The 23,026-nt window shown below is 42.6% G+C and overlaps 1 protein-coding gene across 1 annotated transcript in view; it reads right to left on the reverse strand.

The window, feature by feature from the left end:
- Window positions 1-3,254: 3,254 nt before the first annotated feature.
- Window positions 3,255-23,026, reverse strand: part of AHR (aryl hydrocarbon receptor) — a 52,235-nt gene continuing 32,463 nt past the window's right edge. Inside the window, exons 7-11 of the mRNA XM_035128917.2 lie at window positions 17,413-17,615; window positions 16,815-16,924; window positions 15,323-15,464; window positions 12,786-14,040; window positions 3,255-4,445 (exon numbers count right to left, since the gene is read on the reverse strand). Coding sequence (XP_034984808.1) covers window positions 4,293-4,445; window positions 12,786-14,040; window positions 15,323-15,464; window positions 16,815-16,924; window positions 17,413-17,615 — 1,863 coding nt within the window. The 3' untranslated portion in view covers window positions 3,255-4,292. The remainder of the gene's footprint in view (window positions 4,446-12,785; window positions 14,041-15,322; window positions 15,465-16,814; window positions 16,925-17,412; window positions 17,616-23,026) is intronic.

Here is a 23,026-nt window from a genome sequence, read left to right on the forward strand (position 1 = left end):
TGGGTGTTCTGCAACATCTGGAGCACTGCAGGTCGTCTACTTGCACCAGTAGAATGTTAAATGCTGCATTTCATCCTGGCAGCTAAAGGTAACTGATTTTTAAGTCTAAGGGGTAGAGTTAAACTCTGTGGTTGAGAGCTACAAGTGACCTTTTCATCTTTCTTGTCTTATATACAAAAGGGAAGTCGAAGCTCACTTCAGTATGCCTGTACAACAAAATGCTTCTGTTCTAGAGGCTTCAATGTGAAGGGTACCAAAACAGCTGGAACAGCAGCATCCCAGTCTGTGTCACACATTTACAAAGCATTCAAAAGGGGTGAACAATCCTATGTTAAAGTATGTAAGGGTAGTTTCAGAATAAAGCAGTATGTTGGACTCTGGTGTCAGCTCTAAACCTAGCTAAAAGTTATCCTTTATGGAGTTGTCAGCATTTCAAAGACAATTTCTCTGAAATCCCACAACCAAAAGAACGAAATATTATGCTTGCAGTCGAAAGGTTCCCATGCGGAGTTGTGTAGCATCAGCCTTGTGCCAGCCCTCTCTTCTGTGCGGTCCTGATAATGTGACCAGAATTACATACCACTGTCAGATTGCTGTAGCAGAGATCTAGCTGCTGAGATGTAGCCAAAGGAAGAGAGTACCAGCCTTGTACAAAAACATGCTTCTGTGCATGGGATCCATCTTGTTTGAATAAAAATATTGTCTAATATTATTATCCAAGGTCAGGTCTAACATTTGGAAATTCTAACAGGGGGAGCAGTGTCAGAACAAATCCTACATTCAAAAAATGCCCCCCTTTACTTCCTCCCTCGTCACACACAGGCCTTAGATCTGGACCTTAATTATGCTTAGAGGGTAATACAATACAACAATGGAACTTAAAATATTAGTTACTACTGAAGTCCTACTAGCTTTAATGGGTATCTCCTAAGCACAACAAAGTCTAGATCAGAGCTTTCCAAACTTTTCATGTTGGTGACACACTTTTTTAGACGTGCATCATTTCGCGACACAGTAATTCAGTTTTACTAGCAAACTGGAGGTTAAACTAACCCCTTTCCAGCCCCAGAGAAGCACCGAGGGCACTCACACAATACACCTACACGCTGCAGCCGACACACTAACATGCCATGAAATACGAGTTTGGAAAGCTCTGGTCTAGATCTACCTCAATTGTTTTAAAAGTAGCAGCAAGAACTAGGTGAGGCCTCGTTTTGAATTCTATCATCCTTTCTACTGCGTTCTGTTTGGCACTTGAAGGAGGGGTTTAAAGGCACCAAAAGCATTTTGAAATTCTTTCTGTTACTGGGGAGTAACACAAACTCAGCTGGTACCTTTGCCGGAGACAGACACCTGAGGGAGTATGCAACAGATGGTTAGAGTGAGGGAGGTCTAGCAATGTTGGATCATTTGTATGAAAGAGGGTTGTCCATCCCTCTTTCTTGTCCATTCGTGGAAACAAAGTTATATGATATACTTTCGAGTTTCTGTATTATCTTCTAGAGCTAGGAATAAAGTATGGTGTGCTGTGGAAAAAATTACGTATTAGCTCTAGTCAGGTGATATTTTATTGTTGTATATTATGCTTTACAAGTTTGACTGAAGCTCATTAAAAGCACTATAAAATTATACCCCGACACGTAAGAAATTAATTGCATGACATAAAGCATAGATAACAAAGGGTGATGGGAGACAGACAGGGAAAAAGCCAAGACAGAATCTACAAAAATGGGTAGTCTAATACTGATTAAAACTAGGAAATAATTTGCTTGGAGGTGGGAGGGTAAGTGTGGGGTTGGTGGGGCAATAAGTCAGCAATTCATCACTTTTGAGAACAGTTTGGTGTAGATCAACAGTGCACCACCAATACATAGGTTTGTTGCATATAGACACAGCTAATGCAGAAAAACAAGTTGATATTACGTGTAACAGAATTAAACTAGCCTACAATAAAGCAGTACACCAATTTGTACTGCATCCTTGGCACTTAGTGACGGGATTATATTTGGTTTAGCAGAAGTGATATGATATGCAGGTCATGATTTGTTGTGGGGTTCTATGTTTTTGGTTTTTGTTTTGGTCTTTTTCTTAAAAAAACAACAACCCTACATTATCCCTTTGAATCTTTCACATTTTACAGTACAGCTACTGATTGTCAACATTACTCTTGTAATAATAAGATACTGTTACAAAAAATATTACAGCAATTGTTTGGAAAGAAGATAATAAGAAGCAATCAATGGCTATTAATCTAATGCATTTAGTGATTTCCAAAGCAAAGTTCAATGCTTAAAGGGCATTATAGCCCAAGCTTCATAGCTATTATTGAAACATAGTATCAAACAGTATTTCCTTTTTAAAAGCAGCACTAGATCCTAAATTTGAAGGTCTACAAACTGCCTGGCCATCTTTTCTAGAAGGACAAGTTTATACAATTTGTGTAAGCAAAATTTTTACCATGACTCAGATTTAAGATGAAAAGAACAACACAGCTTTCAAGTGATTAAAATGAGTAGCCACCTCCCGCTATCCATACAACCTTACCCTCAAAAACATTCCTTCTTGTTATATAAACGTATATATATATATAAACTTAACTGAAACTCTTTTCTCATCAAAAATTTAAACACCACCCTGGAGGGAGTTGGTTTATTATTTTTTTCTTTTTTGAAGAGTCTACACTGTCATTTACATTATACATATGTATGCAATAGACATTTTAATAATATGGAATAACACTTTAAAATTAACTGTTTGTAAAATATTTTACAAAGACATCATTAAATGGTGCTTATTACATATTAACAGCATGTAAGGATATTCACTTGTTTGAACATGTACACACCCCACCCTCCTCCATTTAAACTACTACGAAACACCAAACATTGGTGTATGCGATTCTAAAAATCCTCAGATAAAAATCCAATACAATGTTTTCCATTTTAAAAAACAAAGCTTAAAATATCCTTTTTTTGTTACAAGGATCATCTCTCTCTAATTCTGAACTAAAATAAATTTTCATTTTTTTCATCTCTTGAACAAAGACATTTAAAGTGAATTCACATACACATAGAAAGATAGCCTTTTCTTTTTAGAGTGCAATCATCAGGGATATTTAACATGAACAGACCCTCTCCCCACTGGAACAGTTGAAAAACAGCAGCCAATCAAAATTTGACCCTCAGTGTAGAAATTTTATTTTACAAAAGTAAACTTTAGTACTATTTGCTACTGAGACACTGCTTTCCACTGGCTTTTAAAATTAACCTATCTCAATAACCACTTTAAATGGAAGTATTTGCATAGAGCAGCCTTGTACTTTTTTTTTTAAAGAGACCATTCGACAAGTGTTGTAACACAAGATAAGGCACATGTTTTCAGTATTTGAAATTCAGAGCTAATCCCGAAGAGACAATTTTCTCCTAAAATGTTTCTGTTTTTACCCTGTTCTACCTGAAGAATGCAGAAACGCAACAAAACACAAAATCAAAAATCCCAGTCTTTTAACAAAGTAAAAACTCAGCACATACAGAATAATATCAAATTCTAAAGAAAAACAATATACATTTAATAGAGAAGGAATACACTGCTTATAGGTCTCTAGGTTTTTAAAAACAAACCTAAGTAATCACTGAATAGTCACAAAGTAAATATGATTTGTTCTTACAGTGAATCTCCTTTTTCCTAACTTTTTCCTTTTTCCTCCTTTCAGAAATAAGGTAGCAAAGTTGTGAGGCACTTAAGGCTAACTGTAAAGGAGGAATGCAATGGATTTGGTTGTACAAAACCTAAAACTGTGTATCAAACCCTTGTATTAAACCTTCTACTAAAGTGCTAGAACCTGACATGTAAAGTAAAAGGATAAGCTGAAAAACTACTAAATAAAGTTAACTGCGGGAAAGACATAAAAAATTGAGTGCTTCACTTGCTCCTCTATTTAGAACATGGCTTTTTAAAAGGCCTAAAATAATCTAAGATTAACTATCTTATACCATTCCAAATAAGATTGTCAAAAGTGCCCATTTTATCTGCTAAACATAAAACCATTTGCCTTATCTTATGTTCTACAATGTGATGCAGTAATATTGCAATAGTGCATATTTTCACTCTCACTGAAAATTACATGTGCACACTTTTAGGCCACGATTACAGCTCCAACTTCCACCTATAAATATTAGGTTTGGGATGACAAATCCTATATGCATGCGTTTTAAGTGCAACCACACATGATTTTCAATCTCTGTTCAATAATCCAGTCCTGATCTCTTTCTCTATATGACTTTGTTCTTGAACTACATAAAACCACTGGATGCCAAATCAGAGAAAGATCTGGGTTCTGCTGGATGATGAAGAGGCTGGAGATGTGTTCCAGGCTGGGTGTTGACAACATCTAATTGCGGTGGATATGCATCATTCATATTTCCTCCATTAAAACTATTCTGGAACTAGAAAAAAAAAAAGGCAAGGTCTTATTAAAGATAAATTGCTTTCTTCTTAACACTACTAATTTATATCAAGGTACAGAATAAATGATCCTGCATGCAGTATCCTAATTTCAATGCTTAAGCAGAAACTATTTGATCCAGCTAAGCTAGTTGCAAAGGGACACGGGTGGCACTGTGGTCTAAACCACTGAGCCTCTTGGGATTGCCGATAGGAAGATCGGCACTTCAAATCCCCGCGATGGGGTGAGCTCCTGTTGTTCAGTCCCAGATCCTGCCAACCTAGCAGTTGGAAAGCACGTCAAAGTGCAAGTAGATAAATAGGTACCGCTCCGGTGGGAAGGTAAATGGCGTTTCCGTGTGCTGCTCTGGTTTCGCCAGAAGTGGCTTAGTCATGCTGGCCACATGACCCAGAAAAACTGTCTGCAGACAAACGTCAGCTCCCTTGGCCTGTAAAGCAAAATGAGCGCAGCAACCCCAGAGTCGTTCGTCACTGGACTTAACTGTCAGGGGTCCTTTACCTTTTAAGCTAGTTGCACTCAGGTCCTTTGGGAGCCAATGTGAAAAGTTATTTCAATGAAAACTAAATGCAACTTATCCCAACACCTGTAAATCCTGGAAAATATGCAACACAGAATCTCAACAGGACACATTTAACAGGAGTAGTGGAAAGGACAACTGTTTTCTTTCCCAGCTTCCTGAAATGATTCTTGCCTATGCGGTATAGCAGGAAAGATTGGTTTCTGCTGAATGGAAAGAGAAAAGCTTTCATTTCCCCCATTTCTTCTTCTGAAGTCTCTCCATATAATACAGGGAGATGTGGGTGGGTGTAAAAAACAACTTATGGTTTTCATCTTCCTAGCATAGTATCTACCTAATATCTGCTCAAGTAGGCTTGTTTCTTCCCCGTCACCCCACCTCAAGATGATACCCTCAACAGTCCATAGGTGCTGACAGCATTGACCATGTGTAGGCAAGCTAAGGCCCGGGGGCCGGATCCGTCCCAATCTCCTTCTAAATCCAGCCTGCGGACAGTCCAGGAATCAGCGTGCTTTTACCTGAGTAGAATGTGTCCTTTTATTTAAAATGCATCTCTGGGTTATTTGTGGAGCATAGGAATTTGTTCATCCCCCCCCCCAAATATAGTCCAGCCCACCCACAAGGTCTGAGGAGCTCCCTGCTGAAAAAGTTTGCTGATCCCTGGCATAGACCCTGGGCAAGCTCTTTGGAGGTTTTATAATTTGCTTTTTAAAAGTACAAACTAAAATAATTCTGCATGCCTTGGCAGTCTACCAAGTATGTGGAACATACCACCTTATTTTAGGGAATTCCATTTCAATGCCAAATTATTAGAAGTTATTATGGTGATGAATTTGCTCTTGAAAATTTCATAAAATTTATGAGTTCTAAATCTTTTGATACATTTTTAGCTAAACAGCCTCAGAGTATTTTGCATTTGGTGGCAGCAGATATTCACTGCTATTTAGTGCACTCTGGATTTTGCTCTAATTTCACTCGCCCACCTACCCATAAAAACATTATTTCACAGGCAGCAAAGATCACATTTCAGTCTTTGAATCCAAGATCTAAATTTCACATTTTGTTTCAAATGTTTTAGTTTCAAGCTCTAACACAGGCAACATCAACAAAAGGAGAAGTAAAACATCTAGCCTGGTTTCCAAATATGCAATACCTTCTGATTGAAGAAGTGTTCTATCAAATAGATTATACACAAATATAAAATACAAATAACTTCATTTCTAACACTATAACTTAGATATGCAGTGCAATCCTATATATGTCTATTCAGAAATTATCCCCAATGAGTTCAATGGGACTTATTCCCAGATAAATGTGTACACGACTGCAGCCTAAAACATATACCACTATGAACTGCTGCAACCTCCTGAAACCTATTTAGACTTTTGGATACTGAGCCATTTGACAGCTCTGAAATCTTTTTGTCCATTGTAGAGAAAAATTACAACAAAATCCAGGACCTGGAAAATAAAGCATATTTTGCATCACTTGATCTGACCCCTAGTAAATCTTGGTGCCTTAACAGGTCAAAAACTTAATTTATATTTCTGTCAGTTATAATATTTTGGAGCCTGATTTCTGGCTACCCCTAACTTTAAATCTTTCTAGTTTATATAATGGAAGATCCACTAGCTCTTGTCTGAATCATTCCTTTCACTGAACTCTTCCTCTTAAGAGTATTTTCAAGTTCATTTCAGGCCAAAAGGAGATGCTCCAAAAAGCCTGAAGAGAATTCTTCTTAAAATGAGCATAAAGTGCATCAAAAAATATACACATCAGCACCCTCAGAAATGCTATAAATCATAAAGACAACCCCGCGCTATTAAATGCAACGTTCTATAATGCAATTTTTGTTGAGACATGAATAATCACATGATCCAAATAATTACACCGAGAGGATGTATAATAATAAATACAAGCATTAACAAAAAGTCTCTTTGTGGGATGAACGGTGGATGCTTATGCAAAGGCTAGTGATGTTCTCTTAAAGAGTGGACTTGGATGGCCCCAGAGGAGGTTTTCTAAAAGATCAATAGCACCAACTAAGGCCAACGAAAGTGCAGCCAAGGGCGGTGCAAGCATACACTCCAAACTGCCAGAGCATGTTCTACCCCAAGTCATTGACCTTTATAGCAAGACATATAAATCCTACAAGCACAAAGCTTTAATGAAGAGTTTCGTAGAATGCACAACTTATCATGTCATGGTTTGGCATTATATGCACGAGTAGAGGAAAACCAAGCTATAGCCTTATGTGCTTTTTTTCCTCCTCTTGCATGCTGGGGTTGTTTTCTTTTTCAGCAATACAGTGTTTCATAAAATTAACTGGTAACATATTGAACTGATACAAGTCAAATCTAAAAGCAATGTTATCAACAATTTTTTTCCAGGTGACTGCTCTTAGAAAAGCACATATTCTGATGCATACAAGCATACAAGCAGTCTAAAACTAATGTTTTCCCCTTTAAAATCAAAATTTTAGGGCTTCCGGGTTCAGCGCCAGCGCCGATCGGCGGGGTTTCGTCTCGTCTCCGAGACGGCCCGTCCCTGCTAGCAGTGGGGAGGGCAGCGAGAGCGACGCTGCGCCCCTTAGAACCTCGGGAAGGGCGTCCCGGGGGCAATTTGCTCGGCACAGCCCCAATCCGGACTCCCCAACTCTTCGGTTAGCTCTAATAAGAGCTCCGGAGCGAGGAGGGTAGAAGTCGCGGGGGCCATTTTGAGCGGCAACGTTATTCTAGCAGGGAGAAGCTTCAAGCCGAAGGCGGAGAGCGCTGGATTCTTCCGAAAATAAAACGATTGGAAAAGACTGTAAGTAACCTCACGATTTGGATTATAAAACAATTTGGATCTGGGAGAGAGGGGAGAAAAGAGGAAGCCACCCCCCCCCACGGCAACAAAAGAGACAGTAAATAGAAACCCGAAGCCGTAAACAGAAGATTTGCAATTCAAAAGGATCCCTCAAAGGCATCAAAGAGAATCTCCCCTTTGATGCAGGGTGAAAAGGGGAGTGAGACTGTGGTTTATGACTGCCCTGCAGCAAGAGGTAAAGACTAAGAAAAACCTTTCTTTTCCTCGGGAGCCGGCAGCCCAGACAACCCAGTGAGTTGATCAGGATTTATAAGTCAATTTTTATTTCACTTGGTATTTCTGGACTTTGTGGAATTTCTTTTTTGGTTTAAATGTTTGTGAAATGTGAGTTCGAACTTTATTGTTAATAAGACTTGAAGAATGCAGCCAGCTTGTTAAAATGGAGTCGAGAAAATAAACTGTGATCATATTCCACCCCACGTGACAAGTTTTGACCTTGGCAGGATTGAATTATGTCAACAAAAAAGTGTTCCCCTGAGTTCCAGCGGTCTGTTTTGACCTTAATGTGGGAAACAAGAATAGAGCTATGTCAAGAGGAGACACGACGGCAAGAGTTACAGCAAAAATTTCAGATGGTGATGGCAGAATATGATTTTTTAGGAGATGAAGCTTTTGACACTGAAAAAGATGAATGTGAGAATGACAATGATGGTGATTGTGATTTGGAAGGAAAAGATGAAGATGAGGACTGTGATGATTCAACACAAAATGAAGCACACCACGAAAAAAATGATGACTTTACTCTACAAAAAGTTGGATGGAGTGCCCTGCTTTTGAGGGGGGCACGATTGGTATTATTGGAACTCCAGAACGCCCACAGGGAAGAAGGAAAAAATATGCAGAGAAGAGAAGAAATTCAGGGGTCCTGTATGGTGGCCTGGATGGCAAAAGACTGTAAACAGGGGGTGGGGTGAAGGGAAAGTGATGTTGTGATTATAAGGATGGATTAACAGGTTTATAACTGGTCTGCTGATTATGGAATTTGCTGGATTGGGGGGGTGGAGCCGGTAATCGGGGATGTAAGGTTAAATTGAGAATAGTTATAGTTTTAAAAGTGAATGGATTTTGGAAAATGTGAAAATATGGAGGCTTATAGAGGGAGAAAAAATTAGGCACGGGAAGATAAAATGGGAGTTTGATTTTTCAGTGATTTGAATATTAGATGAAAATGTTAACAATTGATTTATAAGTTGTATAAGATACAAAGGTGTATTTTTATAAAGTAAGAAACTGTTGCAGATGATAAAAAAGGGATGAGAACCGGGGAAGGGGGGGGAGGGGAAGCCCACAAAATATGGTTTTACAATTATGAATGTAAGAAATTTTTTTCTGTTTTGTATTGTTTTTTTTCTCTTTTTTGCCCTTTCTTTTTTCTCTTTTTTTCTATTTCTATTTTTCTCCTTTTTTGGTATGACAATAGATGGTTGGATGGATGGCCTCCTGCGTACTGCCCTGGTTTGCTGGAGCTCCCTGGTGGCGGGGGGGGGGGGCTTTGGGGTCAGGGGAGGGGGACAGAAATCCAAGCATAAAATGGACCATCTCTGACTGTTCACATACATGGGATACTTCTGTGGCAGGGGAGGACCCATGTGGGTGGGTAGGAAGGAGGTGGAAAAGGTGTTTATGTATGTACCGTTTTTTTTGTTTTTTTTGTATTTTGTAAAATTAATAAAAAGTATGTTTTTTAAAAAAATAAAATCAAAATTTTATTTGAAACCCTGCTCCAGAGGGTTAAGAGACATTCAGAGGCAGATTAGGGAGGTTCAGGGAACTCTGGGGGCGGGGAGGAGAGTAAAGTGAAAGTCCGGTCAGGAAAGAGAAAGTCCACTTACACTATACTGAATTTCACCAGTTATGAGGAAGTCAGCCTCTTTTATTTTCATGGATCAAAGATGATATTAAATGTAAGCATCTACACAAATAAAGAAGCTTAAATTTGATAAGATATCATATGCCATTATTTGTAAGCATCTATTGAGACTTGGAACTGTAAAAAAATAGTTTGTTCAATTCATGTTTACTGAAATGAATAAGAGCAGCGTGACTGCTGTTTTATTTAATCAAGGCAATGTGCAAATTAGGCATAATCTAGTTTAACGGCCAGGGATGGTCCCTGTAGCCTCAATGCCGTTTTCTGCCCTTCCCTATCCTGCATGTGTACACTGGTAATTCTCCCAATGATCCAATGGTTTTTCTTGGCCCATGTAGTGAGGGATAGGGAAGGAAACTTCTGGTTGTTGCTGTTGTTGTTATAGCTTATGGGAAATTCACATCCATGGCCTTTACACTTGCAGCCCATAATGTTTATTACATGCCAAGTTCATGTAAACAAGAATAATTCACTGTAGCTTCTGAACTGCATATGTTTTCAAGGTGATTTTTAAAGATGAATATTTTTGCAGCAAGACATGGAGAGCATGCTCTGTGAAGTGGTCTTGGGGGAACTGTCACAAGGGACTTTATACACTAAAGGATGCTACATCTTAGAAATTGATCTAGATCGCAAGGCTGCAGTTGAAGAAGAAATAAACTGTTTAAAAAAATTCTAACAGGATGAATGTGAGTCCTTCTAGAAAACCTCTAGTTTGGAATTTGGATATATGCTCCAAGCTAAGCAAAGAGAATGGCAAACCAAACAAAGGGCTTATGTGAAAGTTTCTTTACATTTGTTGTCTCGCACATACTATACGGCACATTAAAGTCTATTTTGGTTTTGAACATTATACTTCTATAACACTTGTTGGGGACAATCGCCAACTAATGAAAACTACTGTGGACTTTGTTATAGGGTCCCAGACTCAGAATTCAAACTTACTGGAGTAAAAAAAAAAGTTTCAATGCAAACTATAGTAAACCTTCAAGCTGGGTGAGTCAGAGAGCTACTGAATGAGTCAAATATCATAGCTTGAAGGCAGATCCAGCTGCATTTTAAACAATGATGGAAAAATGTCAACTATTACAGCTATGGAAGGATTACAGTTCTGGCCACGCAACACTGTATTAAAAGTTGAAAACATAGCTTTAAGCAGTGGTCAGCTTCTAATATCTTGTAGTGTTTTGTCCCCCCCCCCCCCTGCATCTACAGCAGTACTTCTCCAGCGGAGGGTCTGGGGCCATCAGTGGGCCCAAGTCCACTACCAGATGGGCATCAAGTGCTTGGGCATACTGTAGCCTATTGGACTGACCAATGCAAGTGCAGCAGCATCTTGCATGCATGGCGCATAGGAACATGTGGTAGTGATTCTGAGAGCAAGGTTGTAGCATGCAAAGTTGGAGGGGAGGAAAGAAAGAAAGAAAGAAAGAAAGAAAGAAAGAAAGAAAGAAAGACGGAAAACAGATGATGGACAGACTGAGAAGCAGTGTAAGAGAAATAAGAGAGTCTGAGGGAGATGAAAAGGAGAAGTGCCTACAACATATACATATACATACACACACACACACACACACACACACACACACACACACACATATATATATGATCAACAGCATCAGGGAACAGAGAAAAAGGGAGGGGAAGAGAAGGGAATATAAAGAGAGAAGAGATCTGAAGGAAGTCAGCAGGTTGATTTTTCAGGGTAGGGATAAAGTTATTTCATGGTTTGAGGTGACAAATTCAGTGCAAAGGGAGAAGGCAAGACTCAATGACAGGAATGACTTTTGAGACACATAGAATGGGAGAGAAAATATAAAACAAAACACCTTCTCCACAAGGAGCCCCTGGATTAGCAAATTCTACCTAAAATGGGGGTGCTGAGTCACAACACCTCCAGAGCCAATGCCTATATTTAGGTTGAGAAAAGCTGAATGATGGACCTCCTTGCCACAAAGGAAATTTCTGTGGCAAAGAATTTAGCAATTTTCAAAGAGAAAGTAGGTGTCAATAGAAAATGCCAGTAACTGCCAGTTGGTTATGCCAAGCTCTACCTCTGTCTACTATCATTTTGTGTTTGATTCTGCCTTTGGCTCTGTCATTTTCTGGCTCTCGTGAATTTTCAGCCCTCTCAAGTGAAACCTGGGAGTAGAAAGTTCGAGAAATCCTTGTCTGCAGCAGCAAGTAATCGTTAAGATATATCAACAGGGTTTCGTTACCTGTGTGTTGCCTACAAATTTAACAGAACTGAGGTTAAAAAGGTTTAAAGATCAGAAAGTCCAATTTTAGTCCCAAGGCAAGATCCTCTTACAGATCAGCCCATATGAGAGTTTGTCAAGAGAAGCTGCCAGCTGGGGTTGGAAGACTCATCACCAGACCTCACCTATACCAAATAACCATCATCAGCCACATCAATTTTCTCCTCCTAATGCTGTCCTAAAGAGACATCATAAATGTGTTCTATCCCACAAACTTCTGAATGCCAGTCAAATTTCATTCACAAATAATGTGAAGCCACTAAAGATAATATTGTCCTACACTTATTTCAGTTCTAATTGTTCCTTATAACTCCGAAAATAATCTCACAGCATTTGATGCTAACCATGTGAACACACTCTATGTAGATATTGTTTAAATCTATTTCTTTCCTATTCAGAAGTGCATTAATCACTACTTTAAATATCCTAAATTACCTACAGTAATGTAGCAAAATTAAGTTTCCTGAGACTAATGAAGCAAATAATTCACCATTTGACATGACTGGTCCTTTTCTCTTCATAGTTACAGTTAAAATAATTGCTAAGCGATAATGAGGCAGCAGAAGAAAAGGATTCTATTGGAGGGTTACCAGAAAATTTATGCTACCCAGCTAAGTCCCTAGGTCTCTTTAGGATGGCCCACTGAATAAAAATCCATGCACAAATTAAGATGCAAACCAATCAGATGGTAATAGTTCATTTGTACGATGCATTTGTATATTTAAAATTGTTAGCTAGAGAGCAACTCTCAGAACACTGACATAGCACATTTCCAAAGCGAAACAAATGATTTCAGAAATCCCATACCTTGCTTAGCAATGCTTGCTGTCCGGATACCACAGGATTATACTGCATTTGTTCTGTGCTGTTTGGTTGAGTTTCAGATACACACTGATACATTGACACAGCACCTGCATAGCACGTCTGTGGAGTTACTATAACTTGCTGAGAGTTTATTCCACAAGGCTGACTTTCGGGAACCTGCTGCAAACAGCTGAGAAAATCCTCCAGACCAGAAGACCCTGAATAGGATGATCTGTCAAAGCTTCCTACTGGGAAGTCTATCTGCGTAAAATCTGAAAGCTGTGACACCATGCTGGTGGGCTGCTTGTAGGGAATGAACTCCTGCCTACATGCGTATGTTGCTGTGTTGACTTCAGATTTGTAAGGGAACTCCTGAGTTACTTCTTGCATGCCGGAAAAGGCATATGGCTGTGTCTGTTGCTGTGAAGGGTTAAGGGGCATGCTGCTGACAGAGTTCCAGTTTGCGAGCATCCCATTGACCTGCATGTGCTTCATCTTCTGACACAGCTGCTGCTGCTGCTCCACCCCTGGCTGCTGCTTCTGTTGCTGCTCCAGTTGCTGCTGCATTAAACAAGTAGAGTTCTGAACCATGGGCTGCTGTTGCTGCTGGCAACCCGAATACAAGAGGTCAGACTTGTTTAAAGACTCCTGAACATAGGTCAAGATTTCATCAGTTATATCTATGTCTCTAATATCATCTGCCCCAGAAAGTTCGTTTTTAAAAAACTCTTCATCCTGCTGAAAACATTTTATATCTTCAAAGTCAACACCCAGAGTTTTCATGATGTTGTACAGTTCACTGTTTTTGTTATCCTGAAAAAGTCCCACGCTGTCTTCAGGAAGCATCAAGTTGCTTTCCTGGGGGCACTCAGTCTGCTCCTGTTTCAGAATGCTGTTATTCCTCACTGGTAAAACATTATCCTGCCAATCAGAGGCCATCATGCTACCCAGTTCATCCCAGGTGTCCGCAAAAAGGTTCCTCTCAAAGGAAATTTTATTTGGAGCAGGTGGGCAGAGATACACAGATTCATCTTGCTGCAACATTGCACCCAGAAGTGAATTGGGATCAACAGATTCTTTGCGCAGTGTAGTCTTAGAAGAAGCTCCTTTCCCAATGCTGCTTTTAACCTTTGCCTGAGAAGAGTCCATTAAGCCAGGCGGCGGAAACATCACTTCATAGAGCACAGCCTCACCTGTCGCGAACATGAAGGGCAGCTTCATGTTCCGCTTCCGTAAATGCTCTGCCCCTTCTTCATCTCTGAATTGCAAAATAACAAGAATAGCAAGTTAATATAGCAGTAATTGTAAGAAAGAAAGGAAAGCCGTATTTTACTTTAGTGCTGCAACAAACTCTCCCAGTACCTGAACAGACACAGAAAGCAATTATAAGTGGGGGAAAGGCACAGCACTAAAACTGTGCACCTATATAAGAAGCAGACACTAATGGTAGGCTGGGAGACAAGAAACATAATTTACATATTGACCTAGATCCAAAGGACCACATGACAGGTTCCTTATGCCTACAGGAAGTTTGAACATGTTTTTGAAAGACACCCCTAGCTTCTGCCAATTCCACATGGCAAAATGTTTTTGAAAGCACAGGGAAGGGCAGGGAGAGATGACTGGACACTTTGCATCCTAGTCATTAAGTTCAATTTTTATATTGAAACTATTTGCTAATGGAGATTAGAGATTCTATCAATCCTGTATCTATAAACAACATTCAATAATATGATGAATATTCTGCATATTATTAATAATCAAGAAGAACAACTAAAAGGACACACAAGTATTTTAAATGATTTTGTCATTCACAGAAACATGTTACAGAATATTTACTTTTCTGTATTTAGGCGAAGATCCAAAAAGGTGAAGATAGTTCTATGCACCTCAGGGGGCATCAAACCTTTCTGATTAGTAACAGTTCCCCTTACTGTATGGGAAAAAGCTTTCTTCAAACTGAGTAGAGTTAAAAGCAGCTTGTGATATTGTAGTTATTCTTCAGATACAATAAAAGCAAATAATTTCACACTAGGCTAATGCAAGCCTCTAGCATGTATTTGCTTTGGGTTTCAGCCTTTAATATTAACCCACCTTATCCCATTTTGAAGGTTACTAGTAACTCATACAGCAACACCACAACAATTTAAAAAGTTTAATATAATTGTTTTAAATACATATTGCCCTGTAAAAAGGGCCAAACTACCCACAGAGAAAAGAACAAAACAACATTAAGCAAGCCCCTAAACCAAGCAAGCCATTGTTTCAGATCCCAGGTAAAGGGAGCGCTGATTAATTGTGGTTAAGGGGGAAGCAGGCATTGTCAAGATTCTCATAAGTAACCACAGAGCCAACATTTTGCCTGCACTTGCTCCATAGGGAGAAAATGCTTTTAGTGGGAGGATAGGAAGTACAGGGCTAGAATTCTCCCCACAGGACAAACTGGTTAACCACTTTGTTATATATCTCTGTTTTGAATAAGATAGCCTTAGAATAGATCATCCCAACTGCAGTGTCTCTATACGTCGGTGGCTACTTACGTAAGAGGTCTCTGTGTAGCAATAATATAATCTGGTCTCCCATTTTTGTAAACCAGGCGTGCATTTGCTTGAACCCAGGCCCATCGATTTTCTTTGGTAAGAAGTCGAAACACAGTCATACCACTCTCTCCAGTCTTTATCACTAAAAAATTGAGCAGGAAAAAAGAGAGAAGCATTTTTAATGAAGCCCAATAAAAAGTTTGGAACTCTTATTTACATAGAACTTACAAACTAAGCAAATCAAAACCACTTAAAAGGTTAAGTCCAGCTAATTTTCAGGATCAAATGCATATCCATTTAAACTGATGGGTCTTTAGTTATGACTGACTCATGTCCCATTGATTTTAGTGGTTTGCTCTAGATATGACTAAGTTTGGATCCAACCTACTGTTCTGTATTCTATTCTCAACAACACAATGACTGCATTTGCATGTCAGGCTAAAACATAGTTTGCTGAGAATGCAAAAGCATAATTAAGTCTCAGGATTGTGTGCTCCACACACAACTACTCTTGTATAGCTGGAATAGCTTTTGAAACTTTTGGTTCTGCTTCTAGCAAATCACATTTCCCTTCACTGTGCAGTCCTGAAATTGTGGTAAATGCTAACCCTGGTTAGTTTAAACAATTTGGCTTCAGAAAACCGTGTTTTGAATTTGACTTGAATTAAACAGACCATAGTTGGTGTTAAATTCTGGTTAACTAAATCTGTCAATAAAAGCTTCCAAAATTATCTTCCCAGCTGTATAGGAGAAGCAAAAGAAATTAGGCAAGCCCAAGTTCATTGCAAATTGTACATAACATGCTAAACCATGAGTCGGTATTATGTAAAAATATGGCCAATATTTCATGGGTAAACAGAAATAAAAGCTATGGAACCCAAGAGGTTTCAACTGCAACTTATTTAAAACTTTTCAGTATTTTTTTGGGGGAAGGGGTGTCTTTAAACAGGACAAAAATGTGGAATATTTTAACTGTTTTTAGAAAACAAAGTTATTTCCCATATTTATGGAAACTGTAGTTTAAAAAATGCTTTCAGTAAGGAAAGGAGAATGGAAGCCATCTCTAATAAAGTGCTATATAGGACAAAGAAAGAGTACTCCCTTTCTGCAGAAGCTATAGAGATGGTCAAAGTTTGTGACAAAGGGATCCAAATACATCAAGGTCAGAAAACATTCTAAATTTAGACTTTGACTACTTTGAAGAGATTTTTTCCATCTGCCTGAGAAAACTGCTGAACTGGCAGCAAGAGAGGCAGAGAAGAGGAAGTGCAAAGAGCAGGATGTGACAGGAACATGGAGAATGAAGCTAAAGGAATCCACATGGGAAAATTAAACACTGCTTCTTTCAACGTAAGCTCACATGTTTGGTCGAAGGACATGTCTAGAAAAAAGCCCTTATTAGAAAAACAATAAGGTTAATTTTGGATACATTTCTGAATTTATTTTGGCACACTTTGTTCTGCTTCATCGCTCAGCACAAGAGCGCACTTACTTCGGACATGATTCTCAGCACAATAAAGCATATCAGCTGCATGGATAAACTGGTATCCTGTTCCTCTCATGCAGAGTTCTGCTTCAGTATAACCCAGCACAATTCGTCCTCTGCAAAAAGTATTTAAAACATTTAAAATATATTACTCAATCCTTTCACAGCTCAAGAGCTTGAAGAATAAAATAAAACAAAACCCAAAATAAACAAAATAAAATCAGAATTTCCCACTGAACAAGCAGAAAATAATAACTACTCGGAAATTCGCAACAGTCAAATGTTGCCAATAATAATAATAATAATAATAATAATAATAATAATAATAGTGTTCCGTATCTTGCTTCCTGAAAAAGTGGCTTAAATTCATTATTGACCAGTAATTCTCTGAAATATGTACATTTTGGTCATTAAATATGAAATGATCATGAATGAAGCTGTACTTATTTAGAGGGGGTAATTAGCTGAACTTCAATGGAAAGGGTATAAGGACTAAGGCTGCAGAACAATTGCCACTGGGGCTACATATTACAACTTTAACCTGTACTTCTGACTTTCAGCTACTGTATTCTGTATAATTGTCCTCAGATAACCTTGCACTTACTTTGCATCACATCCTGTAGGTGTGAAGTCTAGCTTATGCTTAGTTCTGAAGATGAAGTTTTTGGTACGTATTTCAAGAATGGATGGAGGCTGAAGAGGAGTAGCCACTGCAAACAAAGCCAATTGAGGGGATATAGAAGCGCCATCCTTTCCTTTCTTGTTCTGTCCATGGAGAAACTTTAGTCTCCCTTGAAAATTCATGGCCTTTAAAAGAAGAAAACCAGTTATAACCTCATGCCACATTTTTAGATACAATTTCATTTTTGTTAGGTATGACTGTGATAAGCTATGCCACTGTATATTTTAAACAACATCCAAAAGATCAAGCTTACCCAATTTTACTATGGGACAACCAATCATGTGAAAGGATAGTGAATCTTAAATTAAGAGAATTGATGAACAGCCATTGCAACTTTTCACTATTGAGAGTGAATCGCCTTACTGTTATTTCACAAGTAGCTGCTTTTATGCAAAAAAATTATAGTTTAAACAATTCTTTTGAAAGTATTTTCAAAGATGAACTAATTTATTTCACAAGTTTTAAAGAAAAAGACAGTAATATTTATTGGGGTATAGAAAGACCTCCTTTGGGGACTCTACAACCCTCTTGTGGAAGCTCACATCATTAAAAAATATTAATACAATACAATTCAAACTGCACAACAACTTAATCAAAAAAGAATTTGTAACACTGAAAAATCAATTACCAATATTTTAATTTTTCAGAAAATGACACCGCTGTGATAGAAACTGGGCAGAGCAAGCTTTGTGCATATATTCCCACACTCAATTTGCTGGAAACTGTGAGGACCTTCCTTGTTTTTTCCGCTTAGGGCAGGCATAGACAAACTCGGCCCTCCAGATGTTTTGGGACTACAACTCCCATCATCCCTGACCACTGGTCCTGTTAGCTAGGGATAATAGGAGTTGTAGTCCCAAAACATCTGGAGGGCTGAGTTTGCCTATGCCTGGCTTAGGGCAATGCACTTGCCAGCTCCGATTCAAGGCCAATATAGTCCTACTCATGCATACAGGATTCAGAAGAGGATTAGCTATGATAGTGTCACAGTGGCCGGAGTGGACTACTTCAGAGTAACGACGCTACGCAGCTCTGCATTTTATTCTTTTATTGGTGCTGCGTATTTACAGTGCTGAAGTCATGCTATTTACACGGAGTGATGTGATCAGTCGGTTTCAGAACCTCCTAATGGCTTTTGGCGCGTCTTTCTCCAACACAAAAGCTTTGGCAGACCCATCCTCTTTCCCCTCCTCTTTCTGCGTAGTTCTGGCGTTGGGGGGATGGGTCTCCCTCCCTTATTCGCCCCTTCCTGTCCCGCCTGGGACCCTGGCTCCTCTACCTTGCCTGAGCCTCGGACCCGACTTCCTGCTTCCCTACTGGAATCGGAACTCTCTCTGCTTTCCCCTGTGCTCGGTGATTGGCTTGAACTCAGGAGGGGAGGGACTTCGCGATATCCCCTGTCCCTCACATCCACCCCCCTCCCAAGCTCTCCTTCACCCCTCCCCAGGTCCCCCCCAGGTGTCGGTGACGACTGGAAGCCTAAGAACTCAGTGCTTTCCGAGCCCGTTGGTGTGAACACCTCCCCCCAGTCCTGCAAGCCCCCCCCTTCCGCCTGGGAGGATGGGAATCCCAAAAAGTCCGTGGCGTCAGAGCTGGTGGGGGTAAAAATGTTCTGCCAATCTGCTCCTTCCTCTGACTGGGTGGATCTCGGTGACACCCATACCTCATCCTCTGGTTCCTCAAACTCCGCTTCCCAGCGCCATGGTGAACTGCTCTCCCGTGCTTCCTCCCCCTCCCCCTCCCTTTCCATGTGCCAGGGCTTGGGTCTATGGGGAAAGAGGGCGTGAAATTCTTCTACCAGGAATTCCTCCTGTATCTGAGTGGCTGGGACCCATTCATTCTGGGCCGGTGGAGCATCCTCCCATGCCATGAGGTACTCCAGTCCCCCCACCCCCCACCTTGAATCCAGGATGGCCGTGGCCTCATTGAGTTGCTCCCTGTCTTCCCTCTCCCCCCCTCCCTCAGGGGTTTGTTCGCTGTCTCGGAGCCTGCTGCTTTCCCTGTACGGCGACAGCAGCGATCTATGAAACACAGGGTGCACCCTCATGTCCTCTGGCAGTGCCAGCCTGTATGCCACCGGGTTGACCTGTTGCGTGACCGTGAAGGGGCCCAACCTTCTGGGCGCCAGCTTTTTGCATCGCCCTCTGATGGGAAGGCCCTCCGAGGACAACCACACTTTGTCCCCCACCCTAATGACCTCCCCCGGTCGCCTGTGGCGATCTGCCCCCTTCTTGTACGCTTCCTTGGCTCTCTCCAAGTGTTCTCTGAGCTGCTGGTGCACCGTCTCCAGTTCCGCTGCCCAATCCTCAGCCTGTGGGCCCTCCTCCTCCTCCTCCCCCTCCCTCTCTGGGAAAGATCTGAGGTCACGCCCGTAATTGGCCTTAAAGGGCGACACCCCTGTGGAGACGTGCACCGCATTGTTGTAGGCAAATTCTGCCAGTGGCAGGCGATCCACCCAGTCCGTTTGCCGCTGGCTGACGTAGCATCTCAGGTACTGCTGCAGAATGGCGTTGACCCTCTCCGCCTGTCCATTGGTCTGCGGGTGTCTAGCCGTCGACAAGCTGACCTCCACCTGCAGGAGGTTCATGAGCCGCCGCCAGAACCTGGAAACAAATTGGCGGCCACGATCCGAAATAACCCTCAAAGGTAATCCATGCAGTCTGAATACGTGATCCACAAACAGTTTGGCTGTCTCTTCTGCAGAGACCGCCCTGGCACACGGTATAAAGTGGCACATTTTGGACATGAGGTCCACCACCACCAACACTGCGGTCTTGCCCCTGGACGACGGCAGGTCTGTGATGAAGTCCATGGACACTACTTCCCACGGCCTGTGCGGTGTGGCTAAGGGCTCCAGCAAACCTGCTGGTGGCGCTCTGACCACCTTTGCCCGCTGGCAGGTGTCACAGCCCCTTACATAATCCCTCACATCCTCCCGCACCCCTGGCCACCAGAAGTGTCTCATGACTAGGTGAGCGGTTTTGTCCCTCCCAAAATGACCCGCCGTTGGGTTGTCGTGCATCTGCTTGAGGACCGTACGTCTAAGCTGGGTGGTGGGCAGGTACAGTGCACCCTTGTAGAAAAGCAGCCCCCTGCGTTCTGCAAAGTCGTTTGCCTGCTCCCCCCCCCTCTCAGTTCTCTGAAGATGCGGTTGGCAAATTCATCCGCTGCCGTCAGTGCTGTGAGTTCTGCCTCGCTTACCACTGCTGCTCCGCAGGACCAAGCTGACGGGGGGAAGATGTGCCTGGGTGCCGGTGGCGCCTCCTCCTCCATGTACTCTGGCTTGCGGGAGAGGGCATCCGCCCTGACATTCTGCTCTCCCGGGATGTAGTGTATGGAGAAGTTGAAGTTCGAGAAGAACTCTGCCCACCGTATCTGCCGCTGGTTGAGCACCCTGGCAGTTCTCCAGAACTCCAGGTTCTTGTGGTCTGTGCACACCTGGATGGGGTGCTTGGCGCCCACCAGGAAGTGTCTCCAGTGCTGGAACGCAGCGTGGATCACAAGAAGTTCCCGATCAAACACCGTGTAGTTTCGCTCTGGCTGGGTCAACTTCCTGGAGAAGAAGGCACAGGGTCTCCACTCTCTGTTGGCGTCCAGTTGCAACAAAATGGCGCCCACAGCTTTATCAGAAGCATCTGTCTCCACGCGTAGGGGCGCGTCCTGAACCACGTGGAACAGGTTCTGGTCTGAGGCGAACACCCTCTTGAGGCTTTCAAACGCTGCTTGCGCCTCTGGTGTCCACCTGAACTTCTGCTTGCCTCTCAGGCAGTCAGTGATGGGAGCCGTAACGCGAGAGAAGTTCTTGATGAACTTCCTGTAGAAGTTGGCGAAGCCTAGTAGGCGTTGGGCATCTTTGCGCGTCCTGGGGCTGTGCCAGTCCAGGATGGCCTGCACCTTGTCCTTGTCCATCGCCAGCCCCTTGTCTGACAGCTTGTAGCCTAGGAAGTCCACCTCCTTGGTGTGAAACTTGCACTTCTCCAGCTTCACATACAGGTGGTTCTCCTTCAGGCGCTGCAACACCTCCCTGACATCCTTCACATGCTGCACTGGGTCATCGGAGTAGATAAGGATGTCATCCAGGAAGACCAAGCATTTCCTGAAAAGGAGGGACCCCAGGACGTGGTGCATGAAGGCCTGGAAGCATGCTGAGCCCCCTTGCAACCCGAAGGGCATCACCAGATATTCAAAAGAGCCCAGAGGCGTGAACATCGTGGTTTTCCATTCATCGCCTTCCCGGATCCTGATCAAGTTGTACGCCCCCCTCAGGTCTAGCTTGGTGAAAATCTTGCCCCTGCGTGCCGCTGTCAGGAGATCATCCACTCTGGGCATGGGGAAAGCCACTGGCTCTGTCACTGAATTCAGTCGTCTAAAATCCACCACCAGACGGCGCTGTTGCGTGTCTTTCTTGTCCACCCAGAAGACCGGGCTGCCCCCTGCTGCCTTGCTTTCTCTGATGAACCCCCGCTTGAGGTTCTTGTCGATGAAAGCGCGCAGATCCTCCAGTTCCTGGTCTGACATGGCGTACAGCTTGGCTGGGGGTATAGTTGCCCCTGGCACCAGGTTGATCTGGCAGTCAAAAGGCCTGTGTGGGGGTAGGTGGTCGGACTCCGCTTCGCTGAAGACCTCCTGCAGGTCCCAGTACGGCTTGGGTATCGCCTCACCCCCTTTGATGTGCATGGTGGCCACCGTGGCTATCGGAGGCCCCTCCCCTGGTTGGTGCTGCATGCAATGTTCCAGGCAAAAGTCCGATCCAAAAGTGATGCATCTCTGGTGCCAACTGATGGAGGGGTCGTGGCGCGCCAGCCAGCTCATGCCCAAGACGATGGGGGGGTCTGAGATGGTGGTGACGTTGAATGCCAGTGTCTCTGAGTGCCTTCCCACCGTCATTCTCATGGGGGGGGTTTGATGCGTGATGGCCCCTCCCAGCAGCTCTCTGCCGTCAATGGTTGCCACGTGCAGAGGAAAATCCAGCTGCAGAAGCTGGATCTGGTGCTCTTCTGCAAAGTTTCTTGAGAAGAAGTTCGCTGACGCCCCACTGTCAATTAGGGCGAGGACCGTCAGGGGATAGCCATTTGGGAGCGTGAGCGTCACTTCTAGAACCACTCCTGCTCTGGGAGGGGTGGGCTGGCTCTGCTCCTCTCTGTGCGGGTGGGTGGGCTGGGGCTGTTGTCTGCTGACTGTGCCTGGCTGCTGCCCCTTGTCTCCTGCAGCCAGGCTTTCCCGTTTCCCTGCTGTGGTGCTGCGTCAGTGGGGGAGGGCACAACCGTTCCCGCCTTTCCTTGCCACTCCCTGCGATGTGGGCAGTCTCTGACGAGATGCTGGGGGGAGTTGCAGAGAAAGCAATTCCCACCCCTTCCCTCCTTGCGTCTTGGCGCCGCTGGGGTTTGAAAAGCCCGCGCGCGCGCGCTATCAATCTGCATGGGTTCCTGGTCCTGACTGGCCCCAGGCGTGGCTTGAAAGGGTTGTTGGGGGAGTGGCTTTTCCCGCGACCGTGGGAACCAAGCCCGCTTTGCGCGCGTTGCTTGCTTGTCGCTCC

Source organism: Zootoca vivipara, chromosome 12 (genome assembly GCF_963506605.1).
Source record: "Zootoca vivipara chromosome 12, rZooViv1.1, whole genome shotgun sequence".
NCBI classification, from domain to species: Eukaryota; Metazoa; Chordata; class Lepidosauria; order Squamata; family Lacertidae; genus Zootoca; species Zootoca vivipara.